The 20027-nt window shown below is 40.7% G+C and overlaps 2 protein-coding genes across 2 annotated transcripts; one reads left to right on the top strand and one right to left on the bottom strand.

Moving 5' to 3' along the window:
• Positions 1-788: 788 nt before the first annotated feature.
• Positions 789-9482, bottom strand: gckr (glucokinase (hexokinase 4) regulator). The gene is made up of 20 exons (XM_048228630.1): positions 9430-9482; positions 8814-8957; positions 8190-8345; positions 7970-8038; positions 7739-7807; positions 7468-7541; positions 7221-7287; positions 6097-6150; positions 5872-5966; positions 5528-5633; positions 5132-5250; positions 4902-5000; positions 4642-4739; positions 4325-4401; positions 4061-4157; positions 3611-3708; positions 3425-3505; positions 3064-3213; positions 2617-2751; positions 789-2151 (listed from the first exon to the last, which is right to left on the bottom strand). The coding sequence occupies exons 2-20, from the start codon at positions 8865-8867 to the stop codon at positions 2026-2028; spliced, it is 1824 nt and encodes a 607-aa protein (XP_048084587.1). The 5' UTR covers positions 8868-8957; positions 9430-9482; the 3' UTR covers positions 789-2025.
• On the top strand, positions 9352-19789 carry fndc4b (fibronectin type III domain containing 4b). Its single transcript, XM_048228631.1, has 6 exons — positions 9352-10138; positions 14905-15020; positions 15259-15463; positions 15738-15827; positions 17325-17461; positions 18249-19789. The coding sequence occupies exons 1-6, from the start codon at positions 10072-10074 to the stop codon at positions 18288-18290; spliced, it is 657 nt and encodes a 218-aa protein (XP_048084588.1). The 5' UTR covers positions 9352-10071; the 3' UTR covers positions 18291-19789.
• The last annotated feature ends 238 nt before the right edge of the window (positions 19790-20027 follow it).

The raw sequence follows: 20027 nt of genomic DNA, 5'->3' as shown, positions 1-20027 counted from the left end.
GGCATGCATTTAGTATGTAAATAAAACCATTGCTGTTACTTGATGTTTTTCTGAGATAAATTGTAACATAGATGGCAATTGGTGTATGTATTTTGAGAGATACCCCATCCACCTTTGAACTGAATTGTCATGGTTGTAGCTGTCTTTATGGTGCGTGCAGACCTCTGCATCCAGATTGCTTGTGTCCTGCCAGGACCTAATACACAAATGTACCTGCGCCATCGTAATCCCTGAGCCAGTGCTTCAGGAGTATCTTTAGCAAACAGATTGGATTGAGGCAGGCTTGCATCACACCTTATATAGGACAGGTGTATCAGCTAACAGCTTCAGGGTACTCCAAGAGTGTCAGCAGCAAAAAAGAAATAGCCATGGCTGGAGAGCCACATACAATTATACTTTTCCTTTCATTTGAAAATGATATATTCAACATTCATTTCTTACAAAGTGCATGTTGTGTTGTCATCTCATGGTCTGGTTTTTATCATGTTGTTTTGGCAACATGTGTTTTGGCATTGCTGATTTTATGAACTAGGTGAGGTTTGAAATGAATGGTCCAATTTTAATTGTGACATCAGGGTGGTAATTGAAGACAGATGGGTAGAGAGCAGAGCCGTATATTGTGATCTCTACCAGACCCTTTCAATTGCAGAAACAAACAGGTGCATTCCTAAGGCATTTCCGGTGGCACAGAAAACAACATTGAGCTACAGTAATGGTAACTTGGGGACAAGCAAAAAAAAAACAGGTTTTAAAGTCAACATTTTATAGAGCATTACACTAAAGTCAGATACATTTTTCATTTAAACTATCTGTGTTGGTTTTGAACACTTAAACCGGAATCTCTCTAGGAACATATTGAAAGGGTCAATATACGGCACAATGCACAATGCAGAGCCATCTGGTGGAAGGACTGTATATTACATATATATACTGTATAATAACAGTGTGGCCAATTTTGAACTGTTGATGACTGGAAATGTTGCTGATGTGTCACAGTCATTTCAGTGTCATTAGGGTGTTTGAATTGTGTGTGGAATAAATGCCCCAGTCGTGGCTGGTCACATAGGAGGGTTGTACCAGAGCCGTATAAAGGTACCTTTGGCTCTGGGTTGTACTATATGTAGAACTCAAAGAAGGTGAAAGTTAAAGGCAACATTCCCCCCTTTTTATTATTTTTCATTCCATAAAGTTTCAGTTCTGAAGTTATGAGTATGCAACACAGGCCCTGATAATAAGACCCTTATGGGCAATTGGTTGGGCAGACAAATCCTGTTTTAATCCATTCACTCAACTAACAGACTGTGTTGAATTATTACTCGTCATGTGACCTGTCTTTCACAGGTATCCTGAGGTTATGTTGAGTAGGCCCACGTTTTTCATTTACAGACTTTGGTACCCCTGTTCAAATATACTGATCTAATGCCTTTATTAAAGGCACACTATGCAGGTTCAACTATTTTTGGCGACTGTAGAGCTCCCCCCAGAGTCACAATATATTTATATTTACTCTGCCGTTGTAAATAGCCTACTTCTCATGGCTTGTTCCCCCTATACACAATGAAAATGCTTTTTACTGTGGAGGTGATGGATTAACAGCAACAGGCAAAATCTCCAAAGACCTTTGACAAGGTAATGTTATCCGATTCTCACAAGATGTCTTCAGGGCTATTCTTGAAGTTGCACCGCTGTTCTGTGGCTATGCTAGGTGAAAGATTCCCCGATTACAGATTTGTTTACCATCAAAGTGGCTTCGTAAAGGTTATATTAAGGTGAAAATCTTGCATAGTGTACCTTTAATGTACTAATCTAGTGATATTTATTTCTTACATATAAGTGGTACATGTTGTAAATTAAACAATTATATTGCACTATACATTATGTAAGTCTAATGAAAGAAAGCATATTGTTTTAAACACACCACAAAAAATGCAAACAAACATATACAATGATATTCCTGACACGTGTTGTGATCAGCCATGCTTAACACAAAGAGCCCTGTCAGGTTATTTCAGTTTGGGAGTGCAGTTAGTGGCGTCCAGAGGTCAGACAGGTCTCCACAGCATCCCTAACCACAGAGCACTCTCTCAGCTGCGCCTGTGCCTGTGACACTGAGCAGCCCGTCTGGAGAACCACCAGAGCCGTCGGAACCACCTGGCAAAGGGACAAAGACCAATAAAGGTTAAAGGAAAAGGGAACTAATTAACATAGACACCAATGCAGTGATGTCTTCTATACCAATTGCCATATATTGTATGAACCTCATGGTTTCGCTTTGTGGCAGTAGTCCTACGTGTTTACCTGTGGGTGGCAGTGGCAGTTTCCCGCACACTTCTACATTACAGATGAAACATTAAATGACCCAAAAGGAATTGCTTCCAAAATATCGGTGGGCTTGGGAGTACAATAAAACGATCAATTGAACAGTACCATCTAGCCAGTAAAAGTCACTAAACTGTAAATACACTGATTAAATTCCAGTTGAGGTCTTGTATTTGTCTGTTTCCAGATGGATGTTTGCCAAAGTGTATTTGTAGAAATTATATGTCCTGCGGCAGGCCCTTTAGGGACCACTTAAAAGTGAATCAGATCGAGGTGATCTATTATGATGCCTTATACCCTGTCACTCGTGGTGGCTGCCTGCGTGTGTCTGCTGACATCCGCCGTGGCCATCTCCTTAGTAAGCTCCTCCGCTCCATAGAGGACTCTAAGGAGGGCTCTCTCTCCCTGCGTCCACTGGCAACCTGTGAACCTCTGAGAACCAGAGACAGCTCATTCACTTCAGCAAAAAATAACATCATGTATGTCGGACAGGTGAAAAAAATGGACAGCATATTTTAGAACAATCAACAGTCATCTGTGATTCAAGAAAGTATAATACTGGTATCTTACAGTATGGCTGTACCTAATTTACTTTTTAGCATTTTATCATTTCTTTTCTATCATTTTACTCTTGTTTTCTTTTTCTAGGCCAATGAACAGTTATTACTTAGAATGAAGGTTAATTCTCTCTTCATGAGCTATCAGCCTGACATCTTGGCCGCAGGGTTCATTAGAATGTTTTACCTGTAGTATGCCTATGGCCCTTCTGTACAGCTTGCTGTTGGTGACCTTGAGATCTATCATGTAGTTTTTATAGACTTTCCCCTTTAAGATGTGAGCACCTGTGCTGATTCCATTCAGCATCCACTTTGTGGAGAGTTCCCACTGTAGCCTCTGAATGAACAGGGAACAGGCAAGTGGGAAAGGGAATCGTAAAATGGGAATCCTTAAACGATAACCACAAGAACACTAGAGGGGTTATAATGGGAGATATTTCAAGAAATGTTTTATTCATGAAGTAATTGATATCTCAAAGAATGAGGCCCCAGCATTGAGCATAATGTCGAGATGTGTTCGCGTTGTGTTGTGGATGTGCTATAGGTACCATGAAAAAATCATCATCTGCATCTGATGGGGTCCAACTAATTTTAAGGACTTTTGAGTCAAATATGTTGTTGATGTTCACCTGAAATTAAAAAAGAAAACTTGATTACTTTCACCACAAATAGTACAAATGATAGCATTAACAACTGGACCTGGAAGTGGGTTGGCTGTAAATGCTTATACTCACAGGAAAACAGTGTCCTTTGTATTCATGACAAATTGCTTGCACATTTGAGGTCTTCTTTTTCACTTGTCCAGCTAATTTCTCAACATCGCCAAAATCATCTGATTCACATTCAAATAATATTGCAAAAGTATATTAACAAAAGGATAAATATATTTTTTAAAATAATGGTCATGCAGTCTGGTCAAGGTCCTATAACTCTATGTTGAGTTAGACGCTATGTTAAATTGGCTTACAGTAGCGTTACTTGCTGGGCTTAATAAATGAATGGAAACATATGTGTTCTTAAATAGAAAAGAAAAAATCTATATAGATATTTTAATCTCATGGTAACAAACCATAAATACATACTGTTAACTTGCATGGTCACCACACAATTGTAGACTGTTCTTGGTGATCTTAGGCTTCAGAATAATGTTATACGTAGAACATATTAATCTCTTTCTGTCTTACCATCCACAGTAAATATGAAGATAACTGTGTCATTCTCTCCTATGAGGGGCAAGATAGTGCTCACAAAGTCCTTGTGGTCAATACAGAATTGTGGACCCTAGAAATGGAGTGTGAACCAGAATGAAGGATGGAAAAAAGAGATAGAACAGGTGAATGGGGTTTAAATGTGCTTTAGTTTACTATAAGTCATAAAGATAATTGAGTGTTTTAGAGCAAAAACACCCATTAAGCAATATTGTACATTATGGACTGAATTATACAAACCAGAGAGGACAAATTTCCCTCTTTATTGTTCATTTCACTGAAACCCCCGTACATAAAACCTCTAATGTCTTGAAAGTCTGAAGAAAAACAAACCAATAAAACTGCATCAGTTCATTGAATAATCAGTGCCACAAACATCAGTAAAGCCAAACCATTTGACCTACTAGAATCCTGCCTTTATGAACATCATACCATACAGAGATGTCCTGGTTAAGATGCTCCTGACCCATTCATATATCAGAGGTCTCAGAAGTGAGTGGTCCCTACATTCATCTTGATTAGCATGTCAGTGATGTCTAATCTATCGAGCTGCGTACCTGCTCCGAATGTGGGGACGCACTCACTCGCGTCAATAATTCCCATAATTCCCAGAGTTTTCCAGCCGAGGTAATAAACATGCCCCTCCTTCTGTAGGCTGATCACACACACACACACACACACACACACACACACACACACACACACACACACACACACACACACACACACACACACACACAAATGAGTCATCCACAATTTCAGGAAGCCTGAAGCTTCTGTGATGGGGGGCTGCTTACCTGCTTATTCTCTGTCTTACCTAGTTCCGGCTTTTCCAACCACACTGGCCAACTCATTGGTCTTACAGTATGTCATTTCATGAACCTTCTCATAATCTCTGATGCAGTCCAACACAGCTCTGTTTCCCCAGCAAGAAAATCAAGTTAAAAGAACCACATTAAATATTCCTATCGATTTCAGTGCACTAGGGTGATGTGCATTGGAATCATACAAATAGAGCTTCTGAAGTCAGCTGGCTGCTGGACCTACTGGCGATTGATCTCCACATGGCTATGGGCCGCTCGGTGCCCCAGCAGGAGCACACTCTCCAGCAGGACCTTTGTGGCCGTGCCCCCTTTCATCCGAGACGAGCCACTGATGGCCTCAGGCTTCAAAGGGAAATCAGAAATATACAATGGTGACTTCAATTAACGCAAATACACAGTATTAGCCATGTAGAGTGATGATAATGGCGGCCGCCCACTTGTGTCCTGTGATATGGCAAAGCTTTTTATAACTTTGAACCACAGCTCCGCTGACACATGATACATTTTGGTTGCTGGGATACTCAGGGTTACGTGATCTCACTCCATTCTCATCACTCTTCATAGCTTGAGATTACAGACAGCATAATACATTGTAGTTATGAATTTTACATTGGCCTACCCCAACCACTGGGTTTAGAACAAAAGCTCTCTGAGCCCTCTGCAAGTCCAGCATCCTCTCCGTGACCTGTCTGAAAGTATGTGGCCACCCTTGGATAGGCTCATTCCTGGTGAAAGATTAATAATCGAATATGAGAAGACACCCGAGGTAAAAGTGCACAACAATTTCCATTAAATCTCCATTTAAAAAAAAAAATCTAAATATCTGTCTTCATTATTAGCTAATTAACATCATCAATTTGCTCATCTAATCCAATCTAATTTGTTTAAAATCCGTGCTGACATCCTCACCACCACCATCATTGTTTTGGTCATAATTATTGTGTCACATCCTGTTTGTCGTACCTTGCCGTGTGTGCAGGGTTGAATCCTATCAGCACAGGCGTGAGCATGTCCAAATTGTTCAAGCAGAAGTCGAGCTGGCCAGCAACAAATGGTGCCTTCATCATGAATATAAATTAAAGTCCATTACAAAGCAGATACAAACCGGTAGTTTTGCTTACACTAACCAAGGGAGTGATAAAGGGCCTACTCCACTGTGTTACCAGAATCCTGAACCATGAAACCTACCGATAGACCACAGGAAATTCCAATGAAGAAAACATGCTTCCTTCCAACACAAGCCTGTAGAAGAAAAAAGAACAAGTCATTCAGTGTGGTAGTGTGGCTGGGCACAACACTAATGATCCACAATGTCTGGAGTGCAAGCCTCTTTCAGGATAGGAGGTGCACGGCTACCCATCCACCTTACAGGGTTGATTGCAGATGCTAAGTGTTCCATGCCTCCTAGGCATATATGCCTTTAATGCCTTTTACAAATCAAATGAAACTGAAAATCTAGAGCCAAGAAGTGGAGCAGATCTCAGCCTAATTTTTTGGCTCAGGTTTGGTAATGACTCATCATTGTGGAGGCGTAATGAGATCATCATGAGATAATTAGGTTTTTTATTAGGCTTTAAGGTCCTAAAAAGCAGATAATACAAACATCTAAAACTACACCAGAGACTTTCTAATGAGGAGACACAGCACTCAAAAAATCCTCCGTAGAAATGCATGGGGTTAGTTTGTAACACTCAATATGGCAGTTGTCTACACATGTCCCACCCTTCCGCGGCAAAACGTCAATATGTGAATATATTGAGCCAATCATGTGTTGTGTTGTAAATACACTGAGCCAACACCATGTGGTGTGTTGTGAAGATATCGTGCCAATCATGTGTTGTGATCTCACCGCTGGAGCAAGATTGGTGTCGTGAAGCCTTGCGCACGTGCATTTCTGCCGAAATAGATGCCCGATAAGTGCCCAAAAAGCGTTGCAATATGGCCGCCGAGTGGAGGGATTTGCCTAAAAGGACTTTGACTACAGTAAGTGGCAACCTCGACAACATACACAAAGCAGTTCATATTTCTTGACATGAGGAATATTATCAGGAGGCCATTCTGTTCTGGATGCTCTGTTTCATGAATATGATATTCATCCACCAAGCTGTCTCTGTCTCTTTCTCTTTCCCACCCTCCTCTCTTCCTCTCCTTTCATCCTCTGATCTTCATTTCAGTCCTCTTATTTTGTCTTTTCTTATTTTTGACCCTCACTTCACCTCACCCATCCAACCTGCCTTCTGCTCTCCTCTTTTAGGTGTTTAGCTTGAATCCTTTTCTCCCTTTTCTCCCCCTCTCCTTCCCTCTCTCCTCACCTCCTTCAGCACTTGTGCTCCCAGTGAGGGAGAGTCCTCTGGCGCCTCCTGAGAGGTCAACAGTGCCCTGTGGAGGTGTGGATGTCATTACAATGGTACACCATACACATTCACAACACATTCAGTAAGAGGGTGTTTATGCTTGCAAGCCTCAGAATATATCAATCAGTAATAATCAAGCAAGACAGCAATGAATAAATGTAAAAATGTCATGGAAACATGCTGAATTTCAGAAGAGGTTACTTACTTGTCACCTCCAGCAATAATGTAAGAGTACACTGGTTTTTGTTGATGCCATCCAAGCATCCTGTTGAATGTGTTCTATAGACAAGATGAGTCATTCATTTTTATTTCTAAAAAGTCAGGGGGTGTGTTGCACCAGTAATTATTAAATTGAGCATAGTTTATAGCTAATTAAGCATATTTTATGGCTAAAACAAAAGTGATATACAACATAATTAATGTTAAAATGCAATGATTTTATAAAATTGAAAATAAATGTATACAAGATAATTTACCGCTAAAAGAAAAGCAATACGGCCAGATGTCCCACATCCACTGAGGACGATTAAACTGTCATCTGGTTCCTAAATAAAAATAACAGGGAAATTCTGATTTAATAAAAATAAATTATATATGTACAAAATATACAAACAGAATATAGTATATAGTATACAAAACAGAAGGTTAATTCTTTACAGATCTGTTTATAGCCATATGCTTTTCTGTAGCAAACAGATCTTACCCACCCTGAGAATTGTTTTCACCCTGTCAGCCACATCCACCAGAATTTGTATCACAGACTCACTGTAGAGTCTCTGCAGAAACATTGCACCAAATGTTATATTTAAGGCAAGAAATGTCGCATGACACATCTGACACACACATCTTTCTGTGATGTTGTGCAGCTGTTGCTTCAGTACATAGCTGTCACTGGGCTTTTGTCAAAGTCCTGACCTTAGTCCTGACCTTAAACTCTGCGTCTGGCTGCAGGTCTCCCTGGAATACCTCAGCATCACACTCCTGCAGGACATGCACAATCTGCTGCGGCCCCGCCCTGTCTATGTCAAGGGATAGCGGATTGGACTTCTCCGTGACGGGCAGTGGTGACTCGTAACCTGGAAACTGACAGGGTGCCTCTGTTACTGTCAAGGTTTGATCTGTGCCATGTCAACTCACAGCTGTGTCTCCACTCTCTGCTGGCAGAGGCCAGGCCAGCCAGATTTGTTATTTAAAGAAAAGCCATAAAGGTGTAGGAATGATATAGTTACAGTATCTACAGACAACAAAAGAGATTGGTAGCAGTTGGCACCAGAGAAAATGTCAATACTGTATTTGACCGTTTGAGTGCTTGCAGCAGTAGTGATGGTTAACTGATTCTCAGCTAATTTCACACAATTTGCAAGCCTTAGCACTTTCACATAGCAACAGTGTACAAAATGTAAAGAAATTATGTACAAAATTATAAGATAGTCATCTCACAAAAATCTATAGAGGAAAGGGTCTATGGGAAAATGCAGCTAGGTTACTCAATACTTTTCTTTATTGTCAGTGCACAGAAATCAGACATTACCTCCCATTATCAGACATTACCTCCCATTCTTGTGCAGCTCTAGCCCTGCTGGCTTTCTCCTGGTCTCCTGGCATTGCACATGTGCAGTAAGAATACAGTTTGCTGGAACAATTTCTGCTGTTAGCCACTCACAGGTCGTATGTGGTGTGGTGGGGTTTCAAATGCTGGTTTATGTGACAATAGAGGAACAACCACTAGTCACTGGAGATTCAAAATGAAAGTCCAGAGTTCACCAAATGCTCTTTGATCTACAGTAGCCCAGCCTGAAGGCTACCACATGATTCAGGCAGAGCTGAGGTGTGGCAGATAGGCAAAACAGGAGCAATTTATATCATATCAGATAGTGTAGCATGAACTGAATGCAATTACTGTCATAGATCATTTTGTAAGTGTACAGCTTATGTGGCGGACAATAATCAATTCTAATTGCATTAGAATTCTATAATACAATTTGTCTTATCACCATGTCAAATCTCGTCCATTCACATAGAATATAAACTATTGCATCTTGTGAATAAGCAAGATGTGTCACAGATACTGTCAGCATCACAGAGCGTGGACCATCCGTCAGACTGACAGATTTATGGAGAAAAAGTCGCCAATGAAGACTGTGGCGACGAGTGAGACCCAACCCACCTGTGGGAGGTGATCCGCGTGTTCCGCAGAGGACTCGGATAGCGGTGGGTTTGAAGCTATTGATATGCTGGAGGCGTACAGGCGCATCGCGCACTGGAGAAATAGTTGAGAGAAAACACTGCGTGCGCAATACAGGGCTTTGGACGCCATTTGAGTGTTCGCCATTCCTCATGCGTGGTCAGTTTGTATCAGATTGTGTTACACCTTCATCAAAATGATAGCTGACCCGGTTCGGGTCCAATCCGAAAGACCCCTACGAGATTTGCTATTTAGGTCGGCGCTATTACCGGAGTTCTGTCATAATGGAAACCACCGGCAGTGTGCGTAATTGTTGTGACAGAGACACAACTGGTCCCATTCACTGAAACAGCAAAAAACTCGGAGCAGCTGCCGATAAATACGAATGGACATATTCTTGGAACCGGATATCCAGAAGGTCAGCTGTTCGAACCAGTGGGTGACATTTGTATGACGGTGAGATGAGCGAGTCTGAACTTCAGCCTAATCACGAAACGACGGTATCGTTACCGATATGATGTCGTACTGAAGAGCACTGCAGGCGGTTAAAAGGATGGAAAGGTGAAGGACGCGTCCCTTTGAGTTTTTCTTAACCAACTGCGGAGCGACAGTGCTTTGTGGAAAATGACACCCATTCTTCTACATGTGATTTTTATGCTGTGTGGAGGTCATATACTTCACGCAGGGGCAAGTAAGTAGACCAGTACGTTCCCCATCTATCAATCATTGAGTCTTAAATTCACTTTATTCCTTGTCTTCCCATCCCTCTGATGCCCATCAGAGTTATAATGTGCATTCTAATGCAGGTGTATTGAGGATGATTAAAAGGAAAACACTACCTGGTTAAACTTCTATTATATCTACCAGTCAACATACAATACAGTTCTGGTTAAGCTGCAACACCAGCTATTTAGCCAATTCCAGAACACATATATTGTGCCGGCCAGCCATTAGAGTAATGGGGCTTGCCTTTAAGCGCCTTGGATTTATTGTGTGTGTTTGTGTTTATGTGTGCCTGAAGGTGTGTGGATGAGGCTGTGGCAGGGTGGGGTAGGGGTTGGGGTTTGGGGGTAGGGGAGTGAAATGTGTGAAAGTGTCCACTGTAAATCACATGAAGTCATGACACGTAACAGCTGCCAAGTCAATTGAAGTGTGTTACCTGATTCTGTCACAAACTCAGTTACTCTTACAGAAATACTTGCTATAAAATGACAGCATCATTAGTGCTCTGTTAGCACTCACACATGGTTAGATCTAAGCAGCCTAGACAAACCTTTTTCCTATATATCATACAGTATTTATTTCTGTCTTAATGATATTTTTGTGCTTCATAATGTAGAGGGTATATCAGTGACAAAAAACCAAGGGCAGACTTGGGCACGCTCTCTTCAAATGTAATTGATGTACTCACTTATCAGAAATGAGTGAGCATGGTGCTCGCTCATGTTTAAAGCGCATTTAGTGGATTGCAGCGCAGTGCCAGCCAGCTCAATATTCATCCACACGGCTGCCAGAACCCGTTTATCAATCAGTGGGAGCGCTTAAAGAACCTGCACTCACATTTAAGATCAGCATTTTTAGTGGACCACTTTATGGCCTGTGGGGTCTGGTCTGTTTACCCCTGTCACAGATGACAGAATCTTATTCAAGAGTGGCCTATGTGGGTCAACAGTCAAATATGAGTGTTGCTATGCAGAGTTGAGAAAACAAATAAACAGATGCTAATAATCCTTTTTATGATGTACAAATAGCAATATGGCGATGTTGAAGGAGATGCAGAGCTCATTCTTACAGAGCTGCCAGTATTGAGAGCAACCATATCAACGGATATCCTGTCTCAGCTGAATTACTGAAGCTAAGCAGGTGTGGTTAGTACTTGGAATCTCTGCAGACCCCTCACATCCTGGTCACAAGCTGTTCAACCTCCTTCCCTCTGGTAGGCGATGCAGGGCACTGTTCGCCAAAACCAGCCAACACAAACACAGCTTCTTTCCCCAAGCAGTCACTCTGTTGAACGCTCCGAAATAGCCCCCGCCCATACACTGAACAAAGTCAATCAACACTGTTCTGCTCATCTACCTCATGCATACTTCAGTCTTACACAATTACAATATTGTTATTAATACATTATCATTGCACTGAACTGCACTATATTTAAATTTAAATCTTAAGACTCAGACTATACTGATATTGTATATTTTTATATTGTATATTGTATTTTGCCTGTGCCTATTGAAGTGTCCACGACCATGGCAACCCCCATGGCAATCCCAATGCCCCAGTGCAGTGATGGGGACACTGTCCTATAGGAGATGCCGTCCTTCGGATGAGATGTTAAACCGAGGTTCTGACTCACTGTGGTCATTAAAGATCCCATGGCACTTATTGCAAAAGAATAGGGGGGTGTCCTGGCTAAATTCCAAACCTGACTCACTCAATCTGCCCCCTTAATCATACCTTAGTGTAATTGGCTCATTCTCCACCTCAAGTTGGTGTGTGATGAGAATACTGGTGCATAATGGCTGCCGTGCATCACCCAGGTGGGTGCTACGCATTGGTAGTGGTTAGTGAGGTTCCCCCTTCACTGTGAAGTCCTTTGTCTAGATAAGTGCTATATAAATGTAACATGTTGAAAACCACATGTGCTAACTTGATGGACTCTGTCTTATTCTGGGAGTCATAGTGTAATCAATTGCAGGTCTTTAGAGCCAGGCTGAAGGTATTGTTAGCCAGTCAGGTGATTGACAGCAGGTAAAAGAGGATGTATTTTTGTTGGAGAGTACAGTAGGCTGGTCTCTTGGCTCTTAATGCTTCCCCCATCACTGTATCAGGACAACCAGTTAATGAATTTAACAAAAGGTGGTTTTCCACTGCAGGAGATGGTGGGCCATTTTGGGGTGGCCTGCACCTTTGTGTGTGTTTGGACCACAGAAACCACCTCTGTACCTTTTTCTTTCAGGGCTGATTTTAGAGAAGAGATAAGTACCTGTTTCCAGATACCTCTGAGTGGCCCTGAAACTGCTGGATTGTGTTATCAGAGATGTTTCACACTTATTGGTTAAATGCAACATGAGTGAAAGACTATGACCAGTGCCATTTTGGAAAGCAGCAGAAATATATTTTACCAGACAATACACAGTGAATGCGGCAAAGGGATTGTAGCTTACAGAGATAGCATTGTGAGGCAACTGTCACTGACTAAATACATAGACAAAACAACAGCTGAAACACAGGCATTAATTAATCACCTGTATAGCAAAACTCAATTTCTCACCCGAAATTGGAATAAAAAAAAGAAAAAAAAGAAAAACAAAAGAAAAAGAAGATCATTCATCCATCCATTCATTCATTCAGCATTCATTCAACCAGCTAGCTCTGACAAGTACGAGTAGTACAAGATATACATCATTGAATAGGTGAACGAGAGGTGTTTTTGTAAGTGGTTGTTTATCATCTATGTTATATTATTTTACGTTTAACCCACAGTATATGTGTATGTATAATCTACAATTTTCTTGAAAGAATGTAGTCTTTTAACTAATGCCAGTCACTGAGACCTGAAAAAAATATTTGATTAATAATTTATCATACAACAGGACAACTTTTTGGAAGATAAGTTTATTTACCGTCTACCCCAGACTTAGATAAGAGGAGACCCTTTCTTCTTTGTGCATGCAATGACGCAGTCAGATGGACACTGTACAGCCTAACTTTACATAATTCACTAGAAATTATGGCTCCTTTTTAGACCAGTTAGCTATAGGCTAACTGGTCTAACCCAGTTCCAATCAATTTCTCGGGTTGAAATCATTCAATAACATTAGCAAGAGCAAGTTACATACAGTGCAGATATTATTCAGCTTAATGTCATTACAAAGGGTAGGAGTGGTAGTTTTTAGGAGTGCTGGGCCCAACTTAGAAGTAATCAGAAAAGGAGAAAAGGCTGCACTTTGCATACATCAATCTTTTTATTGCACAGACGCATTTCGGCGTAGTAATTTCTTCAGTGTACTTCGAGCCCATTTTCGGCACTACGCCGAAACGCATCCTATAAAAGGACTGATATGCTAAGTGCAGCCTTTTCTCCTTTTCTGATATTCTACATAACAATTAATTCAACTCAGGTCTACCCTTTTAAGACCCTACATAGATCATACTGTGTGCTTACAAATGCATTACAATTAACTAACCCATATTTTACTCTTTTGACATGACTGCGTATTTTAAGAGGGAAGGAACACTTACCTACTCTATATGGGCCCAAGTGCTCAATAAAAAGAGCTTAAAAACAAGCATTAGCACTCTATTGAAATCCTCTTTGATCACAGTAGTTCTCTTTATAAATTTAAACAGCAATATATTTGCAAATATATCATTCAGCACAGGTTACCACATACAATTCAATTAAGTATATGGTACTTATAAAGTTCTGAATCAAGTATTTAGGATAGCAAGTTTTGTGACTTGACAATAGATTTTGCTTGACAATAGATTTAATAAAACATATGCCATGGTATGATTGTTCAGAGAATAACTTTATTTTCAATTTACTCACAGATTTACCGGCTTAGAGTGTGACTCACAGAATCTGACACTGAAATGTTACATTTTAGATACAACCCACTGCCTTCATTCATCCCACTTCAAAATTGATTTTAAAGAGAGTAAGTAGCAATGTTTGATTTTAAGCATCTTTCAGTGTTAATGTGTTGTCTAAACCAAACAGGCCTAAGGCAGACACTGGCCCAGGGCAGATTAAAGGCCTAGTCATCTCCTTGGCAGCGGTGTCCTCTCAGGTACTGCAGAGATATGTCTGCTAGCACTGCAGTGGTCCTGCCTTTGCAATTACTGGATAGAACATGAATGGAAAAGGGAATATATTTGCATAATGACCCTACATGACAGCTTTAGCTAAATAAAGAAGCTGTTCCATATTCATCACCCCATGATATGCCCAGGCCCTTTTTATTCTGGCCTGATGACAGCTGCAGACTGGGATGTTTTTGAGAAAGAAGCTGTGGCATTGGAGCCGGATTATTTTTACCTTCAAAACACAGTGACAGAGACACTATAGAGACATGTCAGCTAACACTGGTGTGTGCGCTGCCTGATCATCCCCTGCTGTTTTTTGTAATGTCATCCTTTCAAGTGAACAACAGACTGCTCTGATTCAGAACTGAGAATGTGCCGTAGAACGCCATGAAGACAGATTTCACACTGAACACAGTGAATCACACAGTGTTTGAGACTATAAACTGTGTGTTTTGTTTTTACTTGTAAGCTGCTTCAAGGTAACCTTGACGGGGGGTTTATTGCAGGACAAAGGGGACTTACTCACCATAGCCTGCTGAAAATGAGTGGAAGATGTCTATGATGTGGTAATGAGCCAGTGAAGGACATGACATTGTGATTATAGTTTTGTTATCTTCAAAGTCCCTTTGTCCTCCTCTCCATCAGATCGGCCTTCCGCCCCCATCAACGTGTCCATCACACACCTGCGAGCTGACTCGGCGACCGTGTCTTGGAACATTGTGGACGGAGATGTTGTCATTGGTTATGCTATCTCACAGCAGGTTAGTGCGAGATCTGGAAACTGGCTGTGTCCTAGGGGGCAAATCGAATTGCTTCCTGGGCTGTGACCTTGAATAACTGAGTTTTTTAGATTAGATTTGAGATTTAAGTTTTAAAAAGAAATGTCTTTGTGTGTGTGTGTGTGTGTGTGTGTGTGTGTGTGGGTACATGTATTTGTTTCCTCGGCTTGTGTGTCTGTGTGTATGCCTTATTGTGTGTGTCTGTGTGTGTGTGTGTCAGAGGCAGGATGGCTTGGCACAGAGGTTCATCAGAGAGGTGAACACCAGCAGCCGGGCTTGTGTGCTCTGGAACCTGGATGAGGATACTGATTACATCATTCAGGTCCAGTCCATTGGCCTGCATGGCGAGAGCCAAGCAAGCAAGAGGATCCATTTCAGAACACTAGAGGAGTCGGATCGCTTTCAGTCAAGCCTAATGGACCAAGGTACACATGAGATCAAAGGTCCACTTGACTTGCAAGGCAGACAGACTTGACAGGTTTCATTAGGGATCTAAAGCACATGGATTGTTAGTCAGGATGGCTGCCTGTTAACGTTCACCCAAACAAACATTTTATGGTATAAATTGAGTAAAATGCAGAGGTGGTGAAGTGTCAATACAAAAGCTAGAATGCAGGTTATTTTTTTCCTTGCTTCTCACAGTTTCATGTGTGCCTTATTCATATTGCCTTTCCCTTCTCCTGTGTTACTCTGATTTAGATGACCCTTCAGTGGAGGGCCTGGACATGTCCAGACAGCTGCAGACTGGAGAGATGGTCATTATTATGACAGTACTAATCATGTGGGCAGGTAAACACCCATGCAGATCTTAGTGGACAACACTAGTCCTGCCTTGGCACTCCAATAATGAAAAGTTCCACCCTAATGTTTGCCAAAGGACTGTGGGGTTATCTTTTCAGCTTTTAAATTTCCATATTTTTTGTCAAACTTATACAGTTACTAATGTTTTGCTTTCTTATGGTATTTTGCTTTCTGACTTGCACACAATTTGCCACTCTTCTGTCCCTCACACATATGAATGTCCTTACCAGGGGTGGACAGTAACTGAGAACATTTACTCGATTACAGTATTTATGTATGATTTTTGAGTATCTATACTTTGAAACTTGTGACTTTTACGCCACTACATTTGAAAGATAAATACTATACTTTTGACTCCACTACATTTGAAATACGAGCATGAAGTACTCGTTACTTTTAACCACATTTGAGTCTTTGAATGCAATAATGCGATAGACCATCTTGAAGTTATTTTTTTTCAGTAGTCCAATTTGAACTTGCCTGAATTGGTTGTGGTAATGATGGTGACAATAGATTCTTCATCAGAACATCCTCCATGTAGCCTGGGAGAACTACACAAACCTGTTTGCAATAGATTCTTCATCAGAACATCCTCCATGATGTAGCCTGGGAGAACTATACAAAGTTTGCAATATTCTTCATCAGAACATCCTCCATGTAGCCTGGGAGAACTACACGAACCTGTTTGCAATAGATTATTCATCAGAACATCCTCCATGTAGACTGGGAGAACTACACAAACCTGTTTGCAATTGAGACTTGAGAAGTGGTCTGGTGTTATCCTACTCAAAATTGAGTTATCTGGTTTTGTATTTGGCAGTTAAAATGTTTTTAGATTTGTGAACAGAGAATGAATAATGATTTAAATTATATTATTGCATCCATTTGAACAGTTGCAAGGTTATGAAAATAGGTCAAAATAGGTTTTGTTGTATGTACTGTAAGTCCTAGTGACCAAATGATGTATATCTATTACTGTAATGACCAAATAAACATTACATTACAATACATTAAAAAGGACAAATACTTGTACTTCTGAATACTTAAGTATTTTTAAAAGCAAGTACCGGTACTTATGTACTTCTGCTTATCTAAAAATCTGACTTAGCTACTTTCACTTGTAATAGAGTAATATTTGACAAGGTGTATCGATACTTTCACTTAAGTAAAGGAATTGTGTACTTCATCCACCTCTGGTCCTTACTGGCAAAATTGGCACCTGTTGTGCGATCATACATCAGCTATCTATACTTGGCAGCCTCATGCTGAGATGCATATCACAGTGCTAAAGCCTTAAGTGAGGGCGCTCTGTGGGAATCCAGAAGGAAGAAAAACGACTGTCATGAGGGAACTTATGGGAAAAGAAACAGATTTTTCTGTTAGCTGGCAAACAGCTATTGGCTTGTCTTCCAATTGTTGAATTAAACATTTCATTCATACATTTCATTTGTTGAAATTAAATAATTGTCTCACCGTCTTTCTCAGCTGTCATAGCACTGTTCTGTAGGCAGTATGACATCATCAAAGACAATGACTCCAACAACCACAGCAAAGAGAAGGCCAAGCCCCCCTCAGAGCACAGTACTCCCGAGTACCACAATGGAGGCTTATTAGGCAGTAAGGTAAGTGAAGAGAACACCCTATAGGCCTAACTACATTTACAAATGTACTTAAAGAATCCTGCAAGCCACATGGTAACTAACAGCAAGACCACACAGGGCATGCAAGTGAATTGTTCCGTTCATGGAGCCAAAAATAGTTTTAGAAGACTGGTCTATTTTTTTTTAATATAAAATAGTAAAAGCCAATTGTTGCAACATATGATCTGTCTACAGAAAAGTTTTGTGCCAGGTGTAGCCCTGCTGTAGAAGACTATTTGAACTCTTCAGATGAGGAGACATGGGGCAACTTTTTGAGCAATGTTGCTGGGCAACCACATAACCAGTTCCATTGATTCTGATTGGATGATCAAGATGATTTGCCCACTGATGATTAAAGTTCTCAAGAAAAGAAATTGTTGCCCAATATCAGTAGGAACAGGCCAGAACCACAATAATAAGGAACATTGCCCAGCAACATTGCTCAAAATGTTGCCCCCTGTATCAGCAGCTCTAGGTTAATTTTTTTTAGAAACATGTGAAACAAGTTATGAGAAATAAGCAATGTGAACTTTCATGCAGTGTCCAATCCCTGCCTTCTATTCCAACTGTGTTTATCTGACATATCATTGTTACAGATGAGCTAAGAGCCTGAGCTAAGAGACAGTTAACAAAGAAGACAGAATATCAATGTTACATCTATGAATGTACTCTGCTATGCATCATTGCACTAATCTAAAGATAAGTGACAAGTAATTATGTTCTGCAAACAGTATTGGTGATAATCTGTGATATCTGTGCTCTCTTACAGTTTCAAAGAACCACATCATCAATTAGTATCATCAAGGTCTGACCCAGGCCTCCACTAGGCCAGGGTTCTAGCTTAGCTCCTACCTCTACATTAGACCTCCAACTGACTTGAGCAACCACTTTTCGTACCAGGCTCTGACCCTGGCTACTACTAGCCACTTACCTGTCCCAGCCCCAGAGGTGTGGCTCAGACACCTGCTTGGCACATGACCCTGTCACCTCACACAACGGCTCCAGTGTCCTCCCACCTGACCAGGCCTCCTCTGACATGACCCCTGGAGCTATGTGATCCTGCAGGCTACTCTTAGTCAAGCAAGGAAGGGATCGCCTGATCCTGATTCCCACCTGACCCAACAGCACTGGCTTGGCCCTTCCTGACCCCGTGCACAATCCCGATCAGTTCTTGAATCAGCTGAGCCAAACCCCTCCCACGAAAACTGGTGTGACCTTCTTGCCTGGGCAGAGTGCCACCTTATCTGGCCACTCAACTGCACGGCACTTTTATCTGGCTCATCACATTTTTTCATAATATGACTACTTAGGTTGCCTCAAGGCACACAGAACTGGGTTTGGGTGTCATGTCATGGATGCATTTAGCTGTGATCCAACAGGGACATCTGAAGACATTTGAGTAGCCCACATGGACCCCACTTGAATTCCAAGTGGACCTACTTGTGTGTGTGTGTGTGTGTGTGTGTGTGTGTGTGTGTGTGTGTGTGTGTGTGTGTGTGTGTGTGTGACTTATTTTCGATCACACTCTGTATATTGTTATGTGGAGAGTAGAGTAGGCAAAGGAAACTACTTATGTGTGTGTTAATGAAACTATGGAGAAAACTGCCAGAATTCATATTTGCATTAAAACACTGTCTGATGAATGGATTGAGATGTGCCTGTCAGAAAATTGGGACTTATATGCTAAAATGGGCATTTTCAGAGAAACACTGTTGATGTTTTTGATGTTTACTAGAGAACAGAATAGTTAAACCTACTGTCTTAACATTGATAATCCAGATGGTTAATTTAGGCTAGGCCTATGTTACAGATTTCATTAAAGATGTGGGGTAAACAACCTTTTTAAGTATGTTGCACTTGTTCTGTACACACTAAAAGGACCTCTGGACAGTGGGACTTATTTTACCCATGTGGACATACAGTAAGGTCCACTAGTCACCACTTAAGGAAGAAAAAAGGAGGCCTAGAAGTAGTGTGTTTTGTTTTGTTTTTACAATAAGACCTTGTACCTCTGGCATTGCCTAGGCAAGTGATATTTTCAGGTCCTAAAATGTACATGCAAAAGTGTTAATAAATAATAAGCTACTTATATAATAAGTATATAAGTATAGAATAACAGTCTTTCATGGACATAGGCTACTTGTATTATTTTCACTCGCTTGGGGCTCCCATACTAGGCTACTTATGGAAATAGGCAGGTTAAATGACACAAAGTGCTTTTAAAATATATTTTTAAATTATGTATCTCATTATAATCACAGTTTGTATTGCTATGTTGTTTATTGAGTTATAAAATAAAGTCTTTGAGCTTACATAGATGGCGAAACTTCGTTCAAATGAGCCAATCAGATTTCCCACTTTTGTTTTTTTTTTTAATGCTTTATTAGACAAATGTGAAACAGTACGGTAGGTGCACAAGGTGCACTAAAAAAGAAAAAAAAAATAGAAAGGAAAGGAAAAGGGAAAAATAAATTATCCATAGAAGAATTAACAAGCACATTATTGTAATGTTTAAGCAATATGGTAGCTTTTTGGTATCCAATATTTT

The sequence above is a fragment of the Alosa alosa genome, chromosome 19 (genome assembly GCF_017589495.1).
Source record: "Alosa alosa isolate M-15738 ecotype Scorff River chromosome 19, AALO_Geno_1.1, whole genome shotgun sequence".
In the NCBI taxonomy this organism is placed as follows: Eukaryota; Metazoa; Chordata; class Actinopteri; order Clupeiformes; family Clupeidae; genus Alosa; species Alosa alosa.
Note: the sequence above shows the minus strand (reverse complement) of the source record. Positions and strands in the feature narration are given on the sequence as shown.